Below are 26,241 nucleotides of genomic sequence, written 5' to 3'. Positions count from 1 at the left end.
ACTGTGTCACTTCTTTCATGATTAACCTACAAAATGCATAAAATCACGAAGCCTCTGTTCTCTGCAAGATTGCTTTTCAAGGCCACGCATGTGTGTAAAAGTGAAAGCAAGTGAGAGAGGGAGAGAGCAGTTGATGCTGTAGTTCACTCAGTCCTGGATCATTAAGAGCAGTGTGTGTGCAGGCCAAGAGGGGAGGGGGCAGAATCGTGCTTGGGCACAGTGCAGGGCAATCATAACTAGTGTGGCTAAACTGAAACAATGCTCTCATTGATCACTAGTGAAATGATGATAAAACTTCACTATTGATGATTAGTAAAACGTATTTATTATAACTCACTTGTTAAAAGGAAAACAAAGAAAACTACAAACTGTTCATCGCCTTATAATGATTAGGTATTTGGACCGTTTGCGGTCTCAGTCAAAGATAGTATATAATGTAACATGGATGTAGCTTCTGGTTTGGGAAAAGGCCAGTGTGGAAGACTGAAGGGCACCAGATAATTGTGGTTATAACAAAAAGACTTTCAGTTCCATCCAAATCTATGAGAAAACAGCTTTTTGACTTCCTGACAAGTTTATGGTCTTAGTCACTTTGGTTCATATAGAATATAAAATTAAGTCTGTTTTGTAAATCTTGGTCATACCATGTTTCCATAGATTATCCGTGGTACGCTCATTAGATGATGATTTGCAATTTTGAAACCAAGATGGCAACAGCACAAATGTTAATCTTGAGGCTTCAAAAGGAGCCTTCAGATACCAGTGGCTGATGTCTGTGGTAACTGCTTTTATACTATTTTTGGTGCCAATTAATCATATAAATAGAAGTAACCCTTCATATATTTAGGTGGATTTTGCACTTGTACAATGCTGCAGTTGAACACATTGTGACAGCAGCTACACCCTGCAGTTGCACTGCATAGTGGATTTGACTGTCCACAGTGGGATATAACTGTTAAATTTGTGATGTACGTTTTGAAACAGGGCAGCTTAGACACTTTTAGATGATCTGATAAGTACTTTAGCTGCAGAATTGTGAGGTTTTAATCTGTTAGCTTCTTGTTATCACCCCTGTAAAACGCTCTCAGTTGAGGCACGAAATGATGGAAGATGTTCATAAACAGTTGAGTGAAGGCTATGAAATTATAATTGGGGCTGTTAATGCTGTTTGCGAAATCCTGCCATAATTCAATCCCATCACCTTTGATATCTCTTTTAGCATGTTTATGATCAATTGGGGATAACAACATTTGTATTTATTATTATTCTGATGTGCATAAAGGGGCAAGAAACCGCTTTAATTCCAATTGCAGTAAGTAATTTTCATTAAATGTCAATTTGTTATTAATTCAGAGCAACGCTGAAATCAAATAGTGTTCATTAATCACTGTGCCGTCCGGCGCGCTGCTAATTAAAATGTTGGGGGCGAGCTCGTTATTCACTGGCAGACCTGATTGTTAATGTCGACTCATTGTCCTCCTCCACCACGCTATCATTTATTTTCTTTGGTTTTCTTGTAAACTCTTGTTAATTATTAAATAGCTTTTTTGGACCCCTTGTGACAATTTTCAGATATTCATCCGAATGCTGCCACCGAGAGGAAACTGTCCTCTAGGAGAGTGCACTGCAACCGACCATAAGGGAAGGGTTCTATTAAAACCACATATCTAACAACATGAAAAAGACATGAAGCAAAATGCATTTGAATCAGAAGTTTTGGAAAAGTATAAAAATCTGCAGACGTTGCATCTTTGTGTGCTGAAAGACAGAACTCTGGTCAGCGCGCAGCATTTTTTTCAGTGCGCAGTTCGACAGTATTGAATAATTAGCAGTAGGCGTTTAAACAGAAGTCTACTCCCATTGCCGTGGGCACAGAGGACCAAGGTCGGTGTCTTTGACTCACACACATCGTGGCCAGGGATATAACCTGTTTTTCCATCCCTCAATTATGCATGTTATCCAAGAGCACCCATATGTCTCTGTCAATACCTTTTCCTAGCATTCAGTGGCGGTCTGTTTGGGATTTGTGTGCGTTAAATAATGCAGTACTGAAAGGTCAGGAACGAGATGGGGAGAGGGTCAGTCCTTTGACGAGTTGCACATGGGGGGGTTGGAGCTGAGGCTCCGGGAAGCTGCCGTTAATTTCCAGGTCAGTTCCAATAATGAAATGCATACGGTAAATGTCAAACAGCACCCGTTGACGAGTAATCCACCTCCTCTGGGAAATAATGAATGGCTTTCTTTAAGACCCCAACTAACTCCTTCGAACGGAGAAATCAGCATGCAGTTGAATTATGTTTAGGCACAACCAGCCTTTTCTGTGTCTTACACTCGGGTTTGTGGCTTCAAGTTTAACACGTGTGATATGAAGTGCAGTAAAACCATAACTGTAGGCTGATTTTAAAAATGAAATTTGCACACTTAGAGAAACAGAGCAGAATTCTTAACCTTCACAACCCCGGTGTAGGTTTATTTTATAGTGTGTTCTAAAATACCCACAGTTACAGAACAGCACACAGTTCTGGATGTAATAGTGCATCAATATCCTATTTACAAGCAGTGCATTTTGTATCTTTAATGTACCCTTATATGTTTATATACAGAATAAACAAACACTGAGAAATCCCAGAGGATAATCTTTATTCTAAGATGCAAGCATATCCAACCTCTTCCCTTAAAAGTGTAGATTCATTATACTCGGTATCTTTTATTAAGCAAACATTTCCCCAACTAGAAAAAGGAAGACTCTTTCTAGCCAACTTACATCAAAAACTCGTCGCAGCTGGAAACAGTTCACCTGGCTCTGTCTAAAGTACAAAAACTGCTACAGCTAGCAGCACTTCTAATGCTAAATATCCCCACTCAACATGTTGATTCTTGTTAGTTCACAGTGCACACACACTGAAATGCAAGAAGAACCATTTAGGTGTTTGTAGGGTGTTAAATGCTGTAAATATATCTTGGCAACCAGCAGCCAAAGGTGCAGCGAGTTCCCCGAGCCTCTGATGTTTGCTTGGCTCATAGTAACAACAAAATTCCTACAAGGCAAGAAACAGTAAATCCTTGTGAAAGCACAACTTGACATTCTGTTTGTGCGCGGATTAAAAACAAACTGCAATGTGTTGACTAGTGAGTTGGAGAGGCACCTGTAGGCCTATTCTGAAACTTTAAAAAAATAAAAAGGTGGCTGCTTCACCCCGCTGTTTATGCAAAGCTAACTACCTGCTGGTCTGAGCATCATTCTTAGCACAAAGGCTAGACAGTGGTATCAGTCAACTTAGTGTCAAAAAACAAAACAACCACACCCCAAAAACAAATAAGTGTATTTCACAGAATGTCAAACCTAGGCTCTGTGCTGACTGACATGCAGCCAACACTTGCAGACAGGATCTGCAACATCAAACCATAAACAAACTTATGGGAATAGATACTTGGGTTTTCCATTTTATTAAGCGTCAAACTGCTTCTGTGAAATTCAAATAAATCATTCTGAACAACAAACCAAGTTGCTGTGAGCCTGTTCGTACTTTTCACAAAAGGCAAAAGAGCATCCACGTTAAAACAAAGTCATGGCTCTTCATTGTGGCGAATGAAGACACTTTGTGCCTTATCAACAGTTTTATGCAGAGCACAGCTCTCTTAGTTTCATTGTCATAAATTATTGAGGTGATTGTTGGGAAGAGAACAACAACACAGCTACCTTTAGTGAAAGACAAAAGCTGTAATGAAAGGGGGGGGGGGGACTCAAGGTGACTCGCAGACTACATTATCTTTTGGTTGCTCTGTTTCAATGTCAGCTGCAAAGACAGATTCTCCTTTCATCTCTGCCCTTGTTCTGTTTTTGCGTCTGTGCGGGAGAATAAAATATGCGGAAATTTGTGGGTATGCTGTATGTGTGTGCAAAATGAGAGAAATCACTGGAGAAGCATCAGTTAGTTTGAGAGGCGTTGGGAGGGCGGGTTATTGGGGGAGGGTGGAAATGACTAACGGCCTTTTGTGTAATTAATGAGGACAGCGTTGATTTCCACCGATAATTTAGCATGGTTGCCAGCGCTTGACTTCTGATCCCCATTTACCCTGCTCTGTCTCTATTTAGATCAGCCTAGTGTGGGAGGACTGTGTTAACCTTGGAGAATAGACACAAATCACAGGCAGATGCACAGAAAAACACAAAGCCTTATCCACGTCCGCACACAGGACCCCCCCTGAAGTCGCCCACACGTACACACGCAAACATTTATACCCCCTTCATCTATTTTGCACCTTCTCTCTTTTCACACACATACATCAACCATGTGCACACATGCAAACAAGGAAAAGGCATCTGAAAGCGCACAAGCGCGCACATGCACACACACACATACACCCACAAGCACCTGAGGCAATGGAATAAATGCATCTGTAATGATAGCAGATAAGGACTCCCAACCAGGCCTGTAGTCATAGCTCAGTGATTTAGCTAGCAGGGAAAGGGATTGTGGGAATGAAAAACAAGCCAGTGGAAACGTCTGGGCCTCCAGGAGTCAGCAACCAAAAACCCACAGTCAGTCAGTCGGACAGAGAGGAAAAGCTCCAAGGTACTCTTTTAAACATGCTTGCGAGATTCAGCACACAGTTTAAAGCAGATTTATATTCAAACTACTTGTCCTTTTGTACATGGGCATCTTGGTAATGATATTTGCTCCTGTTAATGAAATTGCTAATCACTTTCTGCTGTGACATGTTGATTTGACAGACGTCTGAAAAAAGCCTGATGCGAGCAAGCTGGTGATGGCAGAAGCATCGATCAAAATACCCAATAACCACCCGCATTATTTATTGATTTCTGATGGCTTATTGTATATCAGGAACATATGTTGGCTTAAGGCTCGCCGTGTTCAGGCCGCTGTAAAGACCTGATTGACATGCAAGTGCCGGCATTCTTTATTCATTCACTTCTATCCAAACATCAATGGCACAAGGCTGTATCACCAGCTAGAGCTTAAACAAATGGCACGCGTCTCCCTCAGGCCTCACAGCTGACATTTCCTAGATTTATTATGCATGTGGATAGGCTGCAGGGAATTCAGGTGCAACTAGATAATACTTGAGGTATAATAGTGGGTTTGTACATCTTACAAAAACACAAATGCCCATATGGCACGGGGGAACTTAGATTTGTTCATCTTCAATATTCACGGCCTTCCTGTGACACAACCTACATGTACATGCCCTGAAATATTTTCACAACACAGTTTCACTCTTTCTTGTTATGAGTTGTGTACAGTTTTCATACTTTTCCTTGCTTATTGTTGAAATGTAAGCGATACTCCTGCAGGCGACTCAAAGAAGGGGTGTGTTTCTTTTTTCAGCGTGAATCACCCAGCCAGCCTGTCAGTGCATCCATCACTGATGCCGGGCAGTTCTGCATTATTAAACTTTACGCACGCTAGTGTTACGTGAGAGACCCCCAACTGTCATGCATTATGCATGCTGTAGGTATTTTTCAGGGGCTTTCAGTAATGAGCTCAAAGCTTGCTTTGGAGGACCCTGGTGTTTTAAAGCAGGGTTCCAGCCCTGGCGTCAACATCGGAGGATGTGAAATTAAAAAAAAAAAGAGAAATCACACTACTGAGCAGTGCCATGCTGCCCCCGCTCATACACCCGCCTTTGACCATCCCCAGCCTGCAATGCCACACATGATAAGCTTCTTATTCATATGTAAAGCAGGAGCTGTGGGGTCAACCAAATGATCTTACTGCTGGACTTCTGACGAGAGGGGCTTAAAATGCCACATGAAACTCATTAATCAGGGACAAGTTGATGTTGCAGTTGTAGGTGAATGCAGCAAAAGTCCCGGCTGGAGGTTAAATATGCTTTTTAAAAGTTTGACATGTAGTTTCTTTCAGACGATGGTCAAGTTTACTATCACAGAAAGTCAGGATGGACTGGACACTGCACCACCTCCATAAATCTCTAACAAAGCTGAGACATCTTTACTGTTTTTAGCCAAAAGTTTTGTTACATAGAAGTTGCGATCTCATTGCCATGTTGTCTGCATCCCAGAGATTAAAAAAAAAAAAAGCATCTTACCTCAGTATTGTTTAAATTTCTTCTCCGAGTCATATAGCCAACATTCGTCATGTAAAAATATGTCAAACATTGCATCAAATCTTCAATTATAAATCACCTTTACCAATAATATGGCACTTTGAGAGGAAGAGGTGGTAAAAAGAGATGGATCATAACCAAAAACAGGAACAGGGCAAAAAAGAAATCCTGTCAAGGGTATTATGGAAGTGTCTGAGAAGGAAGGCCATAGATCAAAGCGTGGGACGGCCATTTGTTCCTGAGGAATAATAGCTGTGATGTGTGTCGGACCCGCTGACCCGCTGGAACAATAAAGCCGAGTTGCGGCTGCCTAAGAGCAATGACCTTGTGCGGTTGAAACCTGCCTGAAACAGGAAAAAAAAGAGAGATGGATGGGTAGAGAGACGCATGACCAGGGAGAAACAATTACAATCTATATAAAGGCTGATTCCTGTCCGACACCGCCACTCACACTGCTGAGAGAAGATTGTTGTCGGCTTTCTCTTAACAGTAGAGTTAAGAAAAAGAGACTCTTTTTCTTTTATAAGGCATGAGGGCAGAAGACTTTTTTAAGGCAGCCCACTGTTTTACTACCTGTAAAACAGTTGATCCAATTTAGTTACGAGTTTTGCTTTAAAAGACTTGAATCTTATAAACACCAAGCCATATCAGCCTTATTCTTTTATACCAGTAGCATAGTTTCTGTAATACGTTTTCTCATCGAAATGTCTTTGCAATGAATATGATGCCACACATTATATACTTATTCTGTCCGTGACTGACTGCTATAAAGATGCCCCAGACAAAATTTTAGAGGCTGGGACCACATCATAAAAAAAGAATGGTATCCAACAGCCAAGACATAGGACTACTTTGTCACATCTGAAAAGTGCGAGAGAGAAATATCCAGTGTGCGGGGGGAAAATGGCAAAGTACAAATCAAAGGAAAAAGCCATTCAGCCACCTCGGGGATAGGTAACAAAAGGGCTTCCACGAGCTGTGGGCTTCTTCACAGATAAAAGTCTGTCTGGGAGAGAGCGACAGACTGGTGTTCATTGTGCTACCATGGGAGGGTGCAGACAGTGGTGTGAAAGGAGCCATCAAGGTTGAATGGGTGAGAAAAGGGGATCTGTGGGAGTAAATGAAAAGGGCCTGGATCAAGCATGCCATTGGTCTCAATAGAATGAAATGACAGCACCTTGTATGGAGGTAATCTCAACATGTGACCACCAGCAACCGTGTAATCACAAAGCAGAAAGGGTGCAGAACAGAAACAGCTGTATTGGCCCTATTTTAGTAGCTCACAAAACTAATCATTTCATTGAAAAACTGTGTTTTGCCTACTTGCCATACTGAAAACATTGGGAGAAGAAATGATATATCTTCATTTCAAACAGATCATGCAGACTTGCTTTTTAAAAAAGAAATTTTTATGTGTTCCGTATAAATTAGGAACATATCACGCAATAATCTGTGGAATTAATCACATTATTTATAGGCCCAAAGTAGGTCTATTTCCACATTCTGTGCTTTACCCTGTATATTTGCTACTGCGTAAAGATGTTGCAGATTGACCCAAGAAAGAAAAGCATCTTCCACAGCAATGCAATACCAGACTTTGCAATGTTTTACAGCCAGCACTGTGGAGCCACCCTGGAAATTCTGAACCTGTACCACAAATATGCGCCTACTAGTGTCTGCTTTGTGCTTTAAAGGGACCGGGAAATTTAAAAGGGAGCTAGGATCTGGGATCGGAATATCAAAGGAATTCATAAGCAGTACACTCCCATGAGCTGGTGATGAAAGAACTCAGCTGGCCAAACAGTATAAAACATTCTCCCATAAAGCACAAGAACAGGTCCCAGTCAAGAGAAGACGCCGTTGCCGGTCAACCTAACACCATCTGCGCAACAGACTGCACGCACATGCGCTCTACAGCACGGTTTCTGCTTCATAGGACAGGTTCAAATGCTCAGCTGATGGCACACCAAAGAGCGCTGTGCAAATAGCACAGATGCACTGGTCTAGCTCAGATAACTCTGGGAACGCCTTTTTCGCTCCAGTGAACAGTGTCTCGTTTGCGTTTGCCAATATTTTTTTGGCCCCAGATTTGAGTACGCCTCAGCACGGGTACTGTTTTCAGGTTGTCAGGCAGATGTTACTTTTATTCCTGTGGATGCGATATGTCCTGAATATAACATGGGAATTTCTTTAAATCTGGCACAAAATTTCACTTGGACTTTAAGACGAAGTGATTACAACTGAACGTGTAAACTGCCAGTTTGTGGAGGCATGTTTTTTATTTTCTTGATTTATAAGAGAAAGTCTCTCTGGATCAATATTAGTCACAAAACAAGGTCCCCTCTGGCAGTCTGCCGCATAACTGCGATGCAGATTTGGGTATCCATGACCTTTTATTACACAATATCGTTGTCTCAACAATGTTTGTTCGATTGCTCTTTACTTCCTGCGGTGAACCTCCACTTCAGACCATTAGTTTTAACTTATGGCACCGATGAGCTCGCTGTCGACACATACTAATAAGAAACAAGTAGCAGATGCTTTCAGTTTACAAGGGCGATCACATTGACTCAGGACCTTTCTTGAGAACGTATAATGGTGAATTATGAAGAAAGCCTGTGGTCTCTCTGCACCAGGCCACACTATTATATTGTATTTACATTTACAATAAATCATTGGACTTTCAACCAGTTTAAGTCTTGTGAAAAGATAGTTATTCTGTTTTTTGGTTGTTGTTGGCCTTGTCATCAGATTTGAAACAAACTTAAATGCTGGATTTGACCACTGCGTCAACCTGAAGATGAATTTAAAAGATCTTCATCAAAGAACATTAACCATCAAGGCTTCTTGTTTTCATTTCATCATAGTGTAAACTATGCAAGAAAGAGCAGAGCAAACTCTCAGGATCCATTCATTCTCTTCCGCCTATCGTTATCAGGGTTGCGGGGAGCCTATCCCGGCTGTCTTAGGGTGAGAGGCAGGGTACACCCTGGACAGGTCGCCAGTCTGCTGCAGAGATAACACGTAGACACAGACAACCATTCGCACTCACATTCACGCCTATGGGCAATTTAGAGTTTCCATTTAACCTATCCCCACTAACTGCATGCCTTTGGACTGTGGGAGGAGGCCGAAGTACCCAGAGAGAACCCACGCAAACATGAGGAGAACATGCAAAATCCACCCACAAAGACACTGGCATGATTGTGGAATTGAGCTCAGGACCTTTCTGCTGTGAGGCAAAGGTACTAACCACCATGTCACCATGCTGCACAAACTGTTATGATATAATTTGACAATGTCTGTTTCTCAGCCACAAAAAGTCCACTGTCAGGAAACAACTGACCACGTATCTAAAGTCTTAAGCTCCTGAAGATTCAGTGCTTCCATCATTCATAAGTCTCAGGATGAATTGTTTGGAGCCTCTGTAAAGATCAGCCACAAAAGAACAGATCTGTAACAATTCACACTGTCATTGAGGATAAAGAAAAATTAAGCTAATTCGAAGTGGGCGGGTCAGGATTTGTCATAGTGCATGAAAGAAAAGGGTTGTGACAAAATCACAATGATGAAAGTGACAACCAGGTCTGATTATGTCTGAATGCCTTCTAATCATATCAGTCCACACTTATGCTCTCGGGGGAACTGATTCATAAATCAAGGGTGCATTTGTCATGAGCAATCGAGGAAGCCTTGCATGTGAAACCACAAACCTCCGACTGGCGAGTTTCAACTGGGAGGGCAGTGGTGATTCACGCTTCTGGGGACATGCTCTCTCCCCTGGCACCTTCCTCCGTCTCCAGACACCAGGTGGTGTCATGACAGTCTGCCGGAATGCAAATGTGTTCTCAACAACGCCTGAACTGTTACGATTCGCCCATTTGTCACAGGATATGTTCATTACCCACAGCTTTGGGCCCAAAATTAGTGTCGGTACAAGACATCCCGGCTGTGTGATGAATCCCCCTCGCCGCCTGCCTTGTCATCCCCTGTTTCAGATCGAAGGGTCTCCTTCCTCCCCTTTCCTCCCCCCTTTGCTCCTCCGTGTCCTTCATATCTCCACGCTTCTGTTCTTTATTTTTTCACAAAGAAATATTAGTCAACAAAGCTGTGCGCAGCAAGGGCCCAAACCATGGCTCCAGAGGACGTCACATTACCCTTCCAGATGGTGCGCTAATGTTGCGGTGGATATCAAGGTGTTCCAACTCATAATAAGAGGGATCCATTGGCGTCAACAGTCATTGAGTTATAACCTTGCAACAATACGTGGCATCTTGGCGGAGGGGCGTCAGTGTGATGCCATGGTAACCTTGTCGTGAGGACAACAAAGTGACACACGTTGATAGATAGAACGCACTAAATGGTTTTATGCATGTGGTGACTAGTCAGTAACTGCTAGGGGAGGTCAGACATAGTAATTACGCCACTTCATATGAGGAGCTATTATTATTCCACGCTAGAGTTATTTGCATGACAGGATTAGGGTCAACTTATGTCTCAGTTGAGTCAGTTCAGAAAATGAATGCAAATGTAAAATGTTATTTAAGCAGATCTTTGGAGTGAAGGCAGGACTGCAGTGTGTGAGAGAGATCATATTCTTGTGTTTTTGTGCTGGTGTACGGTGCTCAGCCACTGTTGCAGACCCATCTCATGCTTTTTTGGCAGATTTGTCACCTCTGGTAGCACAGACCAAATACCGAAGGAGAGAAAGGACAAAGACACAAACAAAACCGAATCGCTTCATAACTATCCTTTCCCTTCGCTTCAAGAGCAGACACGGCAACATTTTATGCCACGCCACCCCTGTCATGTATTTATGATGAGCAGTCTCCCGCCATAATGAATGCGAATCCAGCGAGCAGACGTTCAGACATGACAGAAGGACAACAGCCCTGCCTTACACTTGCTGAAGACAACAGCGTACGTCCCACTTTCACTTCCCCTACCCCTTCCTCCTCCCTCACCGTGGTAATGGTTTCTCTGACCTCTGTCTCCCCATTACTGTACGCTTCACCCAACATCAACCGTCAGACAGCATCACTCATCAACACACATCACACATCATGAACACACCAGCGCCGCTGCCCATTGCCTGGTTCCCGCCGCATCAACTGGTGACAGCCGGTGTTTGCAGGATGATAGAGATGACAGGAGCTCTGTTTGAGATAGCAATGATGACCCTGATGATGACCTAATTAGTAAAGTGTTTGACAGCACTGCACTGGAGGAAAGTAGTAGAAGAGCACAATGTATGAATTTTTGAATGTTAGGCATCTAATCATAGGCCAGTTGTAGCATGTACTGTTCTGACTGATCAGGACAAGAGTCAAGGATTTGCTGCGTTTGATTTATTTTCTGTTAGGTGTCTCCTATGGCTGAATTCGAAATAGTACATACATTGGCAAGCCTATTGTTTCTGGGTGTTGTTTTTTGTTGTTGTTGCAAAAGGCAACATAGAGGTAGTTTGTAAGGCTGCCAGAATCACAGCACATGTTTACTCCATGGGACATTTGATTCATAGCCCAGCAGCCTTTCACACTGTGTCTATAACGTATGCCTACATAGATATGACAAATCTCTGCTAAACAAGAACTCAGCCTGAACAACCCTGTTGTGTAACAGTAGACATGTGACTGGAAAGAAAGAAGAAATGTTTGAAGAAGGACGATAGCAATATATATATAAAAAACGGCCCTGTAACTCTCCCCCTTATCATTGTGATCATTTAATGTGAAATCAGTCAAATTTGCTCGAGATAATTGACTGAAAAGCTTAATTTTGTGAACTTTAAATATACTGAAAACAAACTACCCTGTCAAACTGCAGGTTACACTTGACATTAATGTAATTTTAAGGCGTGCCGCGTTCATTTCTGGGACTCCCGTAAACATGTAATGAATGTAACGAATTAGGACTTCTAGTTTCTGAAGGCATAAAAGACAACATCACCTCCTGGACACATGGCTACTGCCATCCTTTCAGGAAGATTCATTAACTCTGGGTATTACTGTACAAGCGTTTGTTTTAACTGATGTCAGTCTGCTCACTTTGAATGTGTGTGGCAGCTCACAGACAGAAACCAAATGAAGAAAAAAAACTTTCCCTCTGTTCCTTTCTTCTTAATCAATATTACTTTCCCTCAGGGGAGGATTAAGAAAAAGGTTTTCGTGATAGTCGTACAAATTCAATTTCAAATTGAATTGTTCTTCTTGCGGGCAGGTGCGTTTTGTCACATGTGAACATTTTATCACTGATGCCATCTTGACAGTCTCCCTTGGCAATGCTCAGATGGTAGGTTATTAACACATGCTGAGAGGGAAGAAAATCCATATTCTACAACTTGTTGTTTGTCATTTTGACAGTCGTCAGCATTAACAACATAGTCAGCCTGCAGCAAACGTAGCAATTACCTCTAGACTCTCAATTAATGAGCTTTATGAAAATGTTATTATAATTGTTACAGGACCTTATCAGACCTTGCCAGGCTCTTCTCTCCCCTCCTTCTTTAAGACACAGGGAGTCGAGTGCACGATATAATTGTTTATGCTTTAAGATTTCTTTTTTTTTTTTTCATCTGTTTGCTCCACAACATTTCTCCCCATGCGTGCTTTGCTCCACAAAATGGCGACTTTTAAACTGGAAGCGTTCCATATTAAAGTGTACAAAATGAAGTCAGGTTTCCTTTGGGGGAAGAAGAACCCCCCCCCCCCCCCCCCCCAAATTGCTGGTGGTTCTTTAATGTGTCCTTATAGCCTTTTTTTATAAGCCTTTTTTTGCCCCCCATCGTTTACAAGCCGTCTTCCTGTCTGGCAAAATTCAAAATAGACCAACTACCAGGCTTATTTGGTTTTCCCACATCTGCTGCTTCATATCCTTGGCTCAGATTCGCAGGTCTGGAGCCAGTGTCAGACTCAGCATCGGAAGGCGGCAGGTCTCCCATCAACCTCCTCCAACCATAAGCTATCCTCCTCACTGAAACAGGCCCCAGATGGAAATGGTGTAAGACTGTGAAAGAATCTTGTTGACAGAATTCAGGACCCAGTTAAAGGTCTCACTTTGACAAGACGAATCCTAGCCTCAGGCTTCCTTCTGCCTCCAATTCGCTCTCTCCCATTCTTTTGCCCTTTCTCTCTCTTTCTCCTCTCTTTGTCTCTGTCTTTCTACCCTCTGTCTCTTTGAGTGCGGGCACTGGCAAAATTTCAAGTCTTCTTATTTATTTATCAACTCATTAAGATTCCCCCTCGCACCTCAGTCCCACAGAGGCTTTTCTGGAGGAAAAGATTCCTAAAACAGCCCTTATCTGAAGTCTCCTTTGTCCCCAAGTTCTTAGGAATTGTTTAACAGGATTATTACCGAGGTTACACTATCCATTATACATTCAGCTGGAAGTGGGAGAGTGATTTACATTACGAATAAATTTCTTTCCTCTGTCTACTTCATTTCTGACGTAACTGCGTGCAGAAATGACCTCCGCTCAAAGCACAGAGGGATAAGCCTTGGTAGGTACATTATGAGAATTAATTTGACAGTTTTTCAGATGAAGAATAGAAAAAGACAAAAGTTTAAGGCATGTGATGGAACCGCTTGTCTCCCAGGATCTGCCTGTACACGTTGAGCTGCAAAAAAGTGAAACACTATGAAGCTGTTTTATCTGTATTAAGACTGGAAAATGAAAGTGTTCTGTATCACTAAAATATTATTCCCAGTACGTTGTTAGTTATTATGTGTTTTAGCGCCCTCTGTGGTCGTTTCAAGTAATGCATCGTAGAAATGGTTTGTTTTGAAACAACTTTATTGAACAGGAAGTCAGCTCAAGGAAAGCAAGCGAGCGAAAGAAAGAGAGACATATCGGCACACGGCTTATGGTGTCCTGTCGGAAAATTTACTGTCTACATCTTTGGTTTACGGTTGTATCGCCGGTATGTACTTAAAGTTAAATTACAACTTGTTTTTGTACATTATGTTGCCGCTAGCGCAGTATTTGACCGTAAAGCTAATCTCGGTGCTAAGCTAGCTATCCGCGATGTCGGAGGTCGTCTGAGATAGCCTCAGTAGTTGTTTAAAAGTTTATATAATTAGACGTATGCTGTGTATTAGTATTGCGGTGTATAAATGTATGTTATGCTACGCTTATGTATGTCATGACTGTATTTTTTGTCTTGTTTTTAGTTTTACCCTTTTGAATGTCAGTAAACCTGTTGACAACGCCCATCGGTCTTCAGAGTGGTGATATGAGAAAGGTGTTCACGCCCTTGCATCAGACATGCACCCGTAACGGCACAGTAAAACGGCGACATCTGCACGAACAAAGATAACGCAGTCATCGCACGCTAGAGTGAAGCTGACCACTACTGCGCCTGGGAGCAACACGGCATACAGCAGTGAGCCAGCAGTCGTCTAATCAACTCCAACATGTCCAGCAAGGCGTCATCCCTCAAGACCCGGTCCGAAGCTTCGTGTGCCTCCTCTACAGGTTCTGCAGCAGCCAAAGCCAGAGCAAAAGCTGAGGCAGCCAAGGCACGGCTCAGCTTCGCAGCTAAAGAAATGGATTTGAAGGTAGAAAAAGCACAAATAGAAGTAGCAAAAGCTAAAGTCGAGGCATCCATCGAATATTTACAGCATGAAAAAGATGTAGCTTCAGCCATTGCTGAAGCAGAGTCATTAGAAGCAGCTGCTGCCACACAGACAGAAACGCGCAGCAACATCTGTCCCTCAGTAACAGCAGAACGAACTAAACAGTATGTCATTGGCCAATCTACATTTGTGAGAAAAGAAAATGATGCTGCTCTTCAACAATCACAAAATGAAAATGTAACACAAAGTAAATCAGAGCTCACCTGTGATCAGCCACCAAGCCCTAAAAAGGAAAATGACCCACAAAAAATTCCAATTGGTCTAACAGATGATCCTGACTGTTGCCAAAAAACTCCAGTCATTTCCCCTTCTCCCCATGCTAATAAAAATTACAGTACCAATTGGTCAAATCAGGTGTCAGCATCTAGCTTCCATAATGCTAGGCCTTTATACAAAGAGCCTAGAGAATCAAATGTGAGTGACTTCATCAGATACTTTGCTCGTCGTGAAATAGTGGCAACAGGGCTGCTCCAGTTTAATGACAAGCCCCAAAACTTCAGAGCTTGGAAACGCTCATTTGAAAATGCTATAAGCGGGTTAGATCTAACGGTAAGTGAAGAAATGGACTTGATGTTAAAATGGCTTGGCAAGGAATCGGCTGAACATGCAGAACAACTCAGAGCCATACACATCAACAACCCAGTCAATGGCCTCAACATGATATGGGACAGACTTGAACAATGTTATGGCTCAGCTGAAGTGATCGAGGATGCACTGTTTAAAAGAATTGATGCATTCCCAAAAATCTCATCCAAAGACTTTGCAAAACTGAGAAAATTTAGTGACATGCTCATGGAAGTGCAGAGCGCTAAAGCTGAAGGAGACCTCCCTGGTCTCGCGTTCCTAGATACAGCAAGAGGAGTAAATCCAATCATCCAAAAACTTCCCTTCTACCTGCAAGAAAGGTGGATTACGGTAGGAGCCAACTACAAACGCACAAAATGTGTCTCCTTCCCACCATTTAGTGTTCTAGTAGACTTTGTTGCACAAGAAGCTGATGCTAGAAACGACCCCAGCTTTAACCTCACACCATCACCTGATGCACCCAGACCAGACAAACTATCTTGGAGGGCAAACAGACAAAAAGAGATTTCTGTGCACAAAACTGATGTCATCTCTCGCACTAGTTCAGACACACAGAGGTCCCCAAACAAAACTGTACATGGTGAAAAGCTTTGTCCAATTCACAAGAAAGCCCATCCTCTCGCAGTGTGCAGAGCATTTCGCATGAAAACACTGTTAGATAGGAAAACGTTCTTAAAAGAAAATGACTTTTGCTTCAGGTGCTGTGCCTCATCTTCACACATAGCAAAGAACTGTAAAGCCAAGGTACAGTGTTCCGAGTGCAACGATGAGAAGCACTGCACAGCTCTCCACCCAGGACCAGCTCCCTGGCTAAAAGAAACCGAACCAGCAGCAGAGCATGGCGGGGAGCCTGACACCATTGAATCAGAGGAGATCACTTCTAAATGCACTCAGGTTTGTGGTGTGAATGAAGCAGGCACTTCATGTTCCAAAATCTGTCTCGTTAATGTCTACCCAGCAGGCCACCCACATCAAGCAGTAAGGCTCTATGCCATCCATGATGAACAAAGTAACAGATCACTAGTACGTCCGGAGTTCTTCGAGTTGTTTAATGACTGCGGCCCTAGTTCCCCTTACTCGCTTAAGACGTGTGCTGGTACCAAAGAGACAATGGGTAGAAGAGCTACAGGTTATGTAGCGGCAGCTTTAGACGGTTCAGTCCACATCCGACTGCCTAGCCTAATTGAGTGCAAAAATATCCCAAATGACAGAGACGAGATCCCCACACCCAGTGCAGCTAGACACCACAGCCATCTAAAGTCAGTGGCTCACCTCATTCCTGCCTTGGACTCTAACGCCCCCATACTAATGCTACTTGGACGGGATGTCATTAGAGCTCACAAAGTCCGCAAACAGATAAGTGGCCCTAACAACGCACCCTATGCTCAAAAATTGGACCTAGGATGGGTCATAGTAGGAAACGTGTGTTTAGGTGACGTCCACAAAACTCCTGCAGTGAGGACTCTGTTCACAAATGCAACTGAAAGGGGACGTCCCACAGCATTCGAGCCATGTCCTAATGTTTTCAACATAAAAGAGAAACATTGTGGGATACAAGTTCCACTCAACTTCAGCCCCCAGCTGGCAGACAGTGCTTGTGAACCTGATCATTTAGGATGTAATGTGTTCAAACAAACCAGAAATGACAACTACATCTCACCTTCCATCCAGGACAATGCCTTCTTAAAAATAATGGAGGAGGGACTAACAAAAGACACAGATAACAGTTGGACAGCTCCTTTACCATTTAAAAATCCACGCCGAAAGCTCCCTAACAACAGACCACAGGCCCTGAACCGCCTAATGTCTCTTCTTCGCACCTTTGAAAAGAAGAAAGAGATGAAGGAACATTTCATCACTTTCATGGACAAAATATTCCAAAACAAACATGCAGAGATCGCCCCTACACTAAAAGAGGATGAGGAATGTTGGTATCTGCCACTATTCGGTGTCTACCATCCCCGTAAACCCATGCAGATCAGGGTCGTCTTCGACAGTAGCGCCAAGTATGAAGGCGTATCCCTGAATGACGTTCTGTTAACAGGACCAGATTTTAATAACTCATTGCTTGGGGTCCTAATACGCTTCAGAAAAGAAGCCGTCGCCTTCACAGCAGACATCGAACAGATGTTTTACTGTTTCAACGTGCGAGAGCAAGACAGGAACTACTTACGCTTCTTGTGGTTCCGTGACAACGACATTTCCAAAGAAGTTGTGGAGTACAGAATGACGGTCCACGTCTTTGGGAACAGCCCATCGCCAGCAGTAGCCATATATGGCCTGCACCAGTCTGTCCAACGCGTCGAACCGGACTGCGATGCAGATGTGAAGCAGTTTGTCATGCGCGACTTCTACGTTGATGACGGACTCAAATCTCTACCTACTGTTGAAAAGGCCATATCTCTACTCCAAAGAACCCGAGATGCACTTGCAAACTCAAACTTAAGACTGCATAAAATAGCAGCAAACAGGAAGGAAGTACTAGAGGCATTCCCGACTCAAGATCATGCCAAAAATCTAAAAAACCTAGACTTCGAAAGTGATTCAGTGCCCATGCAGCGTAGCCTAGGTCTCCTCTGGGACCTAAGTAAAGACCGCTTCACCTTTGAAGTATCTGATGAGTCAAAACCCTTTACCAGACGAGGTGTTCTATCAACAATAAACAGCCTCTATGATCCGCTGGGTTTTGTAGCACCAGTCACCATACAGGGGAAGTCTATTCTACGCGAACTTACAGCCGAAAATGGGGACTGGGATGGACAAAATATTCCAAAACAAACATGCAGAGATCGCCCCTACACTAAAAGAGGATGAGGAATGTTGGTATCTGCCACTATTCGGTGTCTACCATCCCCGTAAACCCATGCAGATCAGGGTCGTCTTCGACAGTAGCGCCAAGTATGAAGGCGTATCCCTGAATGACGTTCTGTTAACAGGACCAGATTTTAATAACTCATTGCTTGGGGTCCTAATACGCTTCAGAAAAGAAGCCGTCGCCTTCACAGCAGACATCGAACAGATGTTTTACTGTTTCAACGTGCGAGAGCAAGACAGGAACTACTTACGCTTCTTGTGGTTCCGTGACAACGACATTTCCAAAGAAGTTGTGGAGTACAGAATGACGGTCCACGTCTTTGGGAACAGCCCATCGCCAGCAGTAGCCATATATGGCCTGCACCAGTCTGTCCAACGCGTCGAACCGGACTGCGATGCAGATGTGAAGCAGTTTGTCATGCGCGACTTCTACGTTGATGACGGACTCAAATCTCTACCTACTGTTGAAAAGGCCATATCTCTACTCCAAAGAACCCGAGATGCACTTGCAAACTCAAACTTAAGACTGCATAAAATAGCAGCAAACAGGAAGGAAGTACTAGAGGCATTCCCGACTCAAGATCATGCCAAAAATCTAAAAAACCTAGACTTCGAAAGTGATTCAGTGCCCATGCAGCGTAGCCTAGGTCTCCTCTGGGACCTAAGTAAAGACCGCTTCACCTTTGAAGTATCTGATGAGTCAAAACCCTTTACCAGACGAGGTGTTCTATCAACAATAAACAGCCTCTATGATCCGCTGGGTTTTGTAGCACCAGTCACCATACAGGGGAAGTCTATTCTACGCGAACTTACAGCCGAAAATGGGGACTGGGATGCTCCACTCCCTCCCGAAATGGAAGAGTCTTGGACACAGTGGAAAGACTCACTCAAAGACTTGCCTAACATGACCATTCCCAGAGCATACACAGACATTTCCCCTTCAACAGCCGTGAAAAAAGAGTTGTGTGTTTTTTCAGACGCATCTACCAAAGCCATAGCTGCAGTGGCCTATTTAAAAGTGACAGATGCAGAAGGACACAGTCAAGTAGGCTTTGTAATGGGTAAGGCTAAGCTAGCACCACGCCCAGATCAGACTATTCCAAGATTAGAGCTTAGTGCTGCCGTTTTAGCGGTTGAGCTCGCAGATCTTATCTCAGATGAACTTGACTGTAAACTAGATCACACTACTTTCTACACAGACAGTAAAGTAGTCCTAGGTTACATCTACAACGAGTCTAGAAGATTTTATGTCTATGTCAGTAATCGTGTGACTAGAATCCGCAGATCTTCTCAGCCATGCCAGTGGCACTATGTAGCTAGCAGTCAGAACCCTGCAGATCACGCCACTCGTTCTGTTCCTGCATTCCAGCTGCCGCTTAGTAACTGGCTCACCGGCCCTGACCTTTTACATCAGATTCAGAATTCTCCGAATGACTCCTATGACCTTGTAGAACCCAACATGGACGCAGATGTAAGACCTCAGGTAACCGCACTCAAAACAACAGCCTCAACTAAAGAACTGGGCTCAGACAGATTCACCAAGTTTTCTACCTGGAAATCCCTCACACGTGCTCTTTCTAGACTAATACATGTCATCCACAACTTCAAATCACCACCAGGCAAAGCCAATCACTGTAATGGCTGGCATTACTGTGAAACAGGACTTACTGTGGATGAGTTAAAGCAAGCTCAGAACCTTGTCATTCGAGCAGTACAGCAGGACGTGTATGCTGAAGAAATCAAGTGTGTGCAAAAACATGGAAAACTACCCAAAACCAGTCATCTCAAAACCTTAGACCCCTATCTGGACAAAGAAGGACTCCTTAGAGTAGGTGGTCGCATCAGAGACTCAAACATTAGCCAAGGTGAGAAAAACCCTCTCATAGTTCCTGGCCACCACCATGTTGCAGCGCTTCTCATAAAGCACTACCACGAGCAGACCCAGCATCAAGGTCGCCTTTTCACAGAAGGAGCCGTTCGCTCCGCAGGATGGTGGATAGTGGGCGGTAAAAGAAAAGTGAGCACAATCATCTATCATTGTGTTACCTGCAAAATACTTCGTGCCCCTTTGAGCACACAGAAAATGTCAAACCTCCCTCCAGACCGTCTCACAACAGATCCCCCGTTCACGAATGTGGGCTTAGATGTGTTTGGTCCGTGGTTTGTGTCTTCACGACGTACAAGAGGAAGCGTCACCCAGAATAAAAGGTGGGCTGTCATATTCACTTGTTTGAGTATTAGAGCAGTTCACATTGAAGTGGTAGAGTCACTTGATACATCTAGCTTCATTAATGCATTCCGACGATTTCTGGCCGTGAGGGGACCACTGAAAACTGTTCGCTCTGATCGAGGCACCAATTTTGTAAGTGCATGTAAAGAACTGAAAATCCCTTCAAACTTGGACAACACAGCTGTGCACACCTTCTTAAAAGAACATGGATGTAAATGGACTTTTAACCCACCTCATGCCTCCCATTTCAGCGGAGCATGGGAGAGAATGATAGGTTTAGCACGGAGCATATTGGACTCTATGTTTTTTCAGCTTAAGACCACTAAACTCACTCATGAGGTTCTCGTCACCTTCATGGCAGAGGTGGCTGCTATCATAAACTGTAGACCCCTCGTCCCGGTTTCATCAGACCCAAGTGACCCCTTTATCTTGACTCCAGCTGTTCTCCTGACTCAAAAGGTAGCACCCCTTCAGGCTCCAGCTGAAAAATTCACAGCATCAGACCTCTACAAACATCAGTGGCGCCAGGTTCAGCACCTGTCGAACATCTTCTGGGACAAATGGAGGAAAGAGTTTCTCCCTACCCTACAGCCACGCCGCAAATGGCAGTCTAGCCAGCCTAACGTGAGCTTAGGAAGTGTTGTGGTACTCAAAGACAGTCGAGTGCCAAGAAATGAGTGGCCTCTTGGTCTCATAACTAAGGTGTTCCCAAGTAAAGATGGTAAAATACGTACCGTGGAAATTAAGGTAGTTAAATCAGATGGTACAAAGGTGTTGACCAGACCTATCTCAGAGATCGTACCCTTGGTGCCTTCTTAACGTGTTGTTTTCTTCAACGTTTAATCGTGGCGTTATTCACGCCAGGCGGGGAGTGTTCTGTATCACTAAAATATTATTCCCAGTACGTTGTTAGTTATTATGTGTTTTAGCGCCCTCTGTGGTCGTTTCAAGTAATGCACCGTAGAAATGGTTTGTTTTGAAACAACTTTATTGAACAGGAAGTCAGCTCAAGGAAAGCAAGCGAGCGAAAGAAAGAGAGACATATCGGCACACGGCTTATGGTGTCCTGTCGGAAAATTTACTGTCTACATCTTTGGTTTACGGTTGTATCGCCGGTATGTACTTAAAGTTAAATTACAACTTGTTTTTGTACATTATGTTGCCGCTAGCGCAGTATTTGACCGTAAAGCTAATCTCGGTGCTAAGCTAGCTATCCGCGATGTCGGAGGTCGTCTGAGATAGCCTCAGTAGTTGTTTAAAAGTTTATATAATTAGACGTATGCTGTGTATTAGTATTGCGGTGTATAAATGTATGTTATGCTACGCTTATGTATGTCATGACTGTATTTTTTGTCTTGTTTTTAGTTTTACCCTTTTGAATGTCAGTAAACCTGTTGACAACGCCCATCGGTCTTCAGAGTGGTGATATGAGAAAGGTGTTCACGCCCTTGCATCAGACATGCACCCGTAACGGCACAGAAAGCGTGCGTGTAATACGATATGCAAATATATTCCATGCTCAAGTGCTAAAACGTAGACCCAGACATGATCTCCTAGAAAAGTAACAAATCTAAAGATCCGATTGTTATTGGTGTACAAGAGTGATAAACTCTTCAGGAAACTGTTCAGCGCTTAACTAGTCAGGGGATGAAGTACAAGAAAGAAAATAAACTGCTGACATACTGAGTGAATACGGGCATTTCTCCAGGTTTGCAGGGTTTGTTGCCTAGTGATACATGTAATTGCAGCTATAACTGACATAGCTTAATATGTCCTGGTATAAAATTAAATTTTCAAGTGTTGCAAATATGCGCTTTCCAACTGAAGCCCAATTAACCAAATTGATTGATGCTGGAATAGCTTTCAGCGCAAACGATAATGAGGAAAATGTAAAAGAACGAAATCAACAAAAATTATGCTTGAAGACGTACGCACGCCTTTCCAGCAGTTTGTGTCGAGGCGTGCAGTGATACTCACGACAGTGTGAGGGACTCTCTGCGATGGAAGCAGCTTCCCCCACCATGTGGTAAATGGTTTGTGACTGGTATTGAGTGATGCACCCGCTCTAGGATACCCAACGATAATGTGTTCTGCACACAGTGTTTCATGCTGCATAGCGACAGAGTATCATTCAGAAAATGTCTTTGTGTGTGCACAAAACCACAAAAAAGCCACAAAAAAAATGTTTGAAATCATTTCTATTCTGGCTTCATACCATCTGTGCTGTGCAAAATAGCCACAGATAAAAATAAGGATGAGCCACATTATCTGGCTTCAAACACTGATGAAGAGTAGTGAATGAATAAAAATGTATTTTAACCACAAATTAGAACTGCCTGAATGGTTATTGAAAGTGCTGCCTAATGGCTTTTCAAAAGCATTGACAACACTAAGTAAAAGCACTGCTCTAATCTCAGCTTGCTGCACGACATATTAATAGCGTGTTTTGAAGATGACACACCGTTTGTTTGTTTTTTGGGAGCCTATCAAAGCCTCAGAGGACTCTGTGTTCTCACTTCCTTGTGTCTTTAGCTGCTGTTTGACTCCCATGACCTCACTTACATACAATAGAGCGCCATTATGCGATCAGTTATTTCTGGCAGGCTTTTGACAACTGTTTTCATCTCATGCCCTCATATTGATGAGTTAATGTGTTCTTTTAGCTTTTCATTTGAGCCAGCTGCCTGGCAAGGTGAATCTCCCCCAGGCATTAATGGCCTGCTGTACAGCAGAGAGTCAATCCTACCATACACTGATAGATAAATCACATACAGAGAGGGGCAGATAGAGGGCTAAAGGTGCATGTAGAGTAACTGGCTGTAGGAGGGGTTGTGGGTACTTTTTTTCCACATTTTCCCATTCATCACTTGTGTACTAACTGAATACAAAAAAAAGAAGCTCACCCCTCAACTTATTCCCCCCCCCTCTCATTTCATTAAGAAAAAGAAAAAGATGACTGATGTATGTGGAGAGAAACAAGATTGAAAGTTGCGATGATGGCCACTCCATTTGGCGGAAAAATTGACTCCGACATCCTCATTTCCTCTCCCAATGGCTTTAAGACCCCCATCATATTTTTGACAAAATTAATCTACATCTTTGAAACTGTCACTCAGCCCAGAAATGTTAGGGATGCTGTGTAATACAACTGTCTTCTTCTGCTGATTAATTGGATTGAAGTGCTGTGTGAGAATGAAAATGGGAACTCTTGACAGAGTATTCCATCCATCTAGTTTTGTTTCCAAAAGATGTCCTCCCTGTTGCCCCTTTTCTCCACTTATGTTTGACCAAAATAAAGCACATTCCTGCACAGAACCATTTGACAATTTTATCCTTAGGAAAGGAAAAAAATGTAGACCTCTGTTTCGAATGACCCTCCTTGATAGTGACACTCTGCTGTGTCTCATCAAATTAATTAACTGTCTGATGGATCATAAATCAGCCAACACATTAACAGGGCCTGGTGTTTTATGCTGATTCAAGCCTTTCTAACGTTGTAGGAAGTATATGGTACAAACCCACCCGTGAACACTACTACAGGCCACTTATTGTACTGTCATCGTGTCAGATCTGGAGTACATGAGAGATGTTTTCGTTTAAATCTCGACAAGTGCATAGCTTAATAGCTTGAACATTAGACAGCTATAAATGGAGAAACGCATAATCAAACTTGGCATAAGTGGAAAATGTATATTTTCTGCACTGATTACAATTAGAGTTAGTTCATAGTAAAGCTGAAAAAACTGTAAGGGCTCAACCTTTTTTACTGCTAACTCCAGATGGTGTTCCATTCATTCATACAGTACGTGTGAGACTACATGATGTGGTAGAGACACTGAACTCTTGACAGTGTCTCTCTGCACACAGCTGTGAATCAAATGCTCCATTGATTTTCAAAACGTTTCCATAACCAGATCCTTGGATTCACTGGCAGTTCAGTGAAAGCTGCGTATGAAGAGCACTGTGTTGTTTTCAGAGAGCGCTTAAGCGCATGTGTATGAAACCTGAACGCATCATCATAAGTCAGCGTATCGTCTCAAGACCCTGACATTTATAGTAAAGCATAAAACATGAGAGTTTATGCTCCGTTCTTGCCCACATGGAGACACACACCCAAGCGGGCTAATGTAGACACACAAATTCGCAAGCACCAATCCCCAACCATGCACACAAAAACACCAAAGTTTAACCCCGACCCCAACACGACCACTTGATTAAATTGTTCTTTCATTTAAAATATCAGTCAGAGAATATTCAACATATTTTTTTTAACTGAAACTAAAGGAGGTTTGATAGAATAATAACAAAAAATATCTGCTCTTTAGTGTTTTTAATGCAAATCACTTTTCATCTCCACACATTGCATCACTCTGTTTAAGCTACTGCATAACATGCTTTCACTGAGTAGTGAAATCCCACTGAACAGATACCTTCAAGGTGACATTGCATCATTTCACGCATTATTCCTCTGTAACTGAGCCTGTCATTTTCTGTATCTTTGTAATATCTGAGATCTTGAGTAGAATTCAAATGAAAGATGTAGGTTAGTATCTCACTTGATGAATTACTATCTTAATTAAGCCTGAATGAGCCCTGCAGCTATAATGTAACGTTGTCACGCTTAACAACAGAACCAGTAAGATGTGAGCAACTGGTGTCATTAACTTTAAAACAAAGTTTATCACTTTTTTCCTAGCATGCTACTATCCTGCTAGCACAATGTTACCGTTTCATGTGTATTTATGTATTTGCTGTGTATAAAAATCCCGATAGAAAAGCTAATGTGAGAGCTCATGTAGCATCCATGAGGTATTCAAGTGTCATTGTCTGCACTGACCTGCTGGGGAAGTGTACTGATCTCAAATACGTCAGACTTTTTAAAAGATGAGGACTGTTGAATTCATCTGATGAGCTACCGAGCATCTGACAATCTTCTATTCAGATGCAAAGCCAGGTGAGCCATTCATCACAAATCCTGCATTCGCTCACACAATCCGTCACCGAACCACATTCAATTTTGCAACTATTTTGGGACGTGGCTGCAGTTGCATCTGTGTTAATGTATTTATCTTCTTTTCACAAAAAGAAAGCTATGCCAAGTATGAGACAAGGTATTAGTGACTTCAAAGAAGTGAGAAACATGTCAGAGAAATCATGAGGGACTAATGGGCTCATGCCAACTCCACCTCCAGCAGGATGTTGTCCTAATCCTGGAGTGTTTTGGGGGATAAGCCCCAATGTTGGCTCACGGAGACAATTCTTTCCAGCTCGATCTCATCAATTTCTCAGTGAAGGGTCCCCATCCAATGTTCTCCCCTTTTGTTGTGCTGTGACTTGTGTCATCTCCCAATTTATCGCACTGTGAGCGGGCAGTTTTTATCATGAAAGGTTTCTCTCCGCCTCTTTCACTCTCTGCTCCTTTGCTCCCACAGTCGTTCTCTCCCCTCTCTGTTCTGCTCTGTTTGCCGCTGCTGAAGTCTTATGGCAAGATCACAGCGGTGACACAATGTGGTCACAATTCACAAGACTGATTAACCCCCCCTCCCCATTTATAATGTACTGAAACCTATTTCTGTCAGTTCCTTCACCCAAACTTTGAGCCTGATAGATTTGTTTTGTTTTCTGTAATATCTGTAGGTCCTGTTTGATGAATGTCAACAATACATAGTCTTCTAAAGCAACAGCAAATATGCGTGAATTGAATTTGCATAAATGAAATTTAATGTCATGAATTTAATAATGAACTGCCAGCGATGAAACACTTAAGATCTCCACCAGAATCAACAAATAACAGGATAAAGTAATGCGCTACTTAGCAAGAAACAGACAACAACAAACTACTTATTAACAGTAAAATGGCTTTGAAGTTGCAGTCACAGATTAAATTC

The 26,241-nt window shown here is 42.8% G+C and overlaps 2 protein-coding genes across 2 annotated transcripts; both read left to right on the top strand.

Annotated features, from left to right (window-relative positions):
- Positions 1-13,860: 13,860 nt before the first annotated feature.
- LOC146669465 (uncharacterized) lies at positions 13,861-18,123 on the top strand. Its single transcript, XM_085407802.1, has 2 exons — positions 13,861-14,009; positions 14,260-18,123. Exon 2 carries the CDS (start codon positions 14,503-14,505, stop codon positions 18,121-18,123), a length of 3,621 nt encoding a protein of 1,206 aa, XP_085263928.1. The 5' UTR covers positions 13,861-14,009; positions 14,260-14,502.
- LOC146669464 (uncharacterized) lies at positions 18,088-21,850 on the top strand. Its single transcript, XM_085406077.1, has 2 exons — positions 18,088-21,468; positions 21,719-21,850. The coding sequence occupies exon 1, from the start codon at positions 18,173-18,175 to the stop codon at positions 21,170-21,172; it is 3,000 nt and encodes a 999-aa protein (XP_085262203.1). The 5' UTR covers positions 18,088-18,172; the 3' UTR covers positions 21,173-21,468; positions 21,719-21,850.
- Positions 21,851-26,241: the final 4,391 nt, after the last annotated feature.

The sequence above is a fragment of the Rhamphochromis longiceps genome, linkage group LG5, assembly GCF_057381845.1.
Source record: "Rhamphochromis longiceps isolate RC_006_pf linkage group LG5, R_longiceps_female_GT1.1, whole genome shotgun sequence".
NCBI lineage: Eukaryota > Metazoa > Chordata > Actinopteri > Cichliformes > Cichlidae > Rhamphochromis > Rhamphochromis longiceps.
Note: the sequence above shows the minus strand (reverse complement) of the source record. Positions and strands in the feature narration are given on the sequence as shown.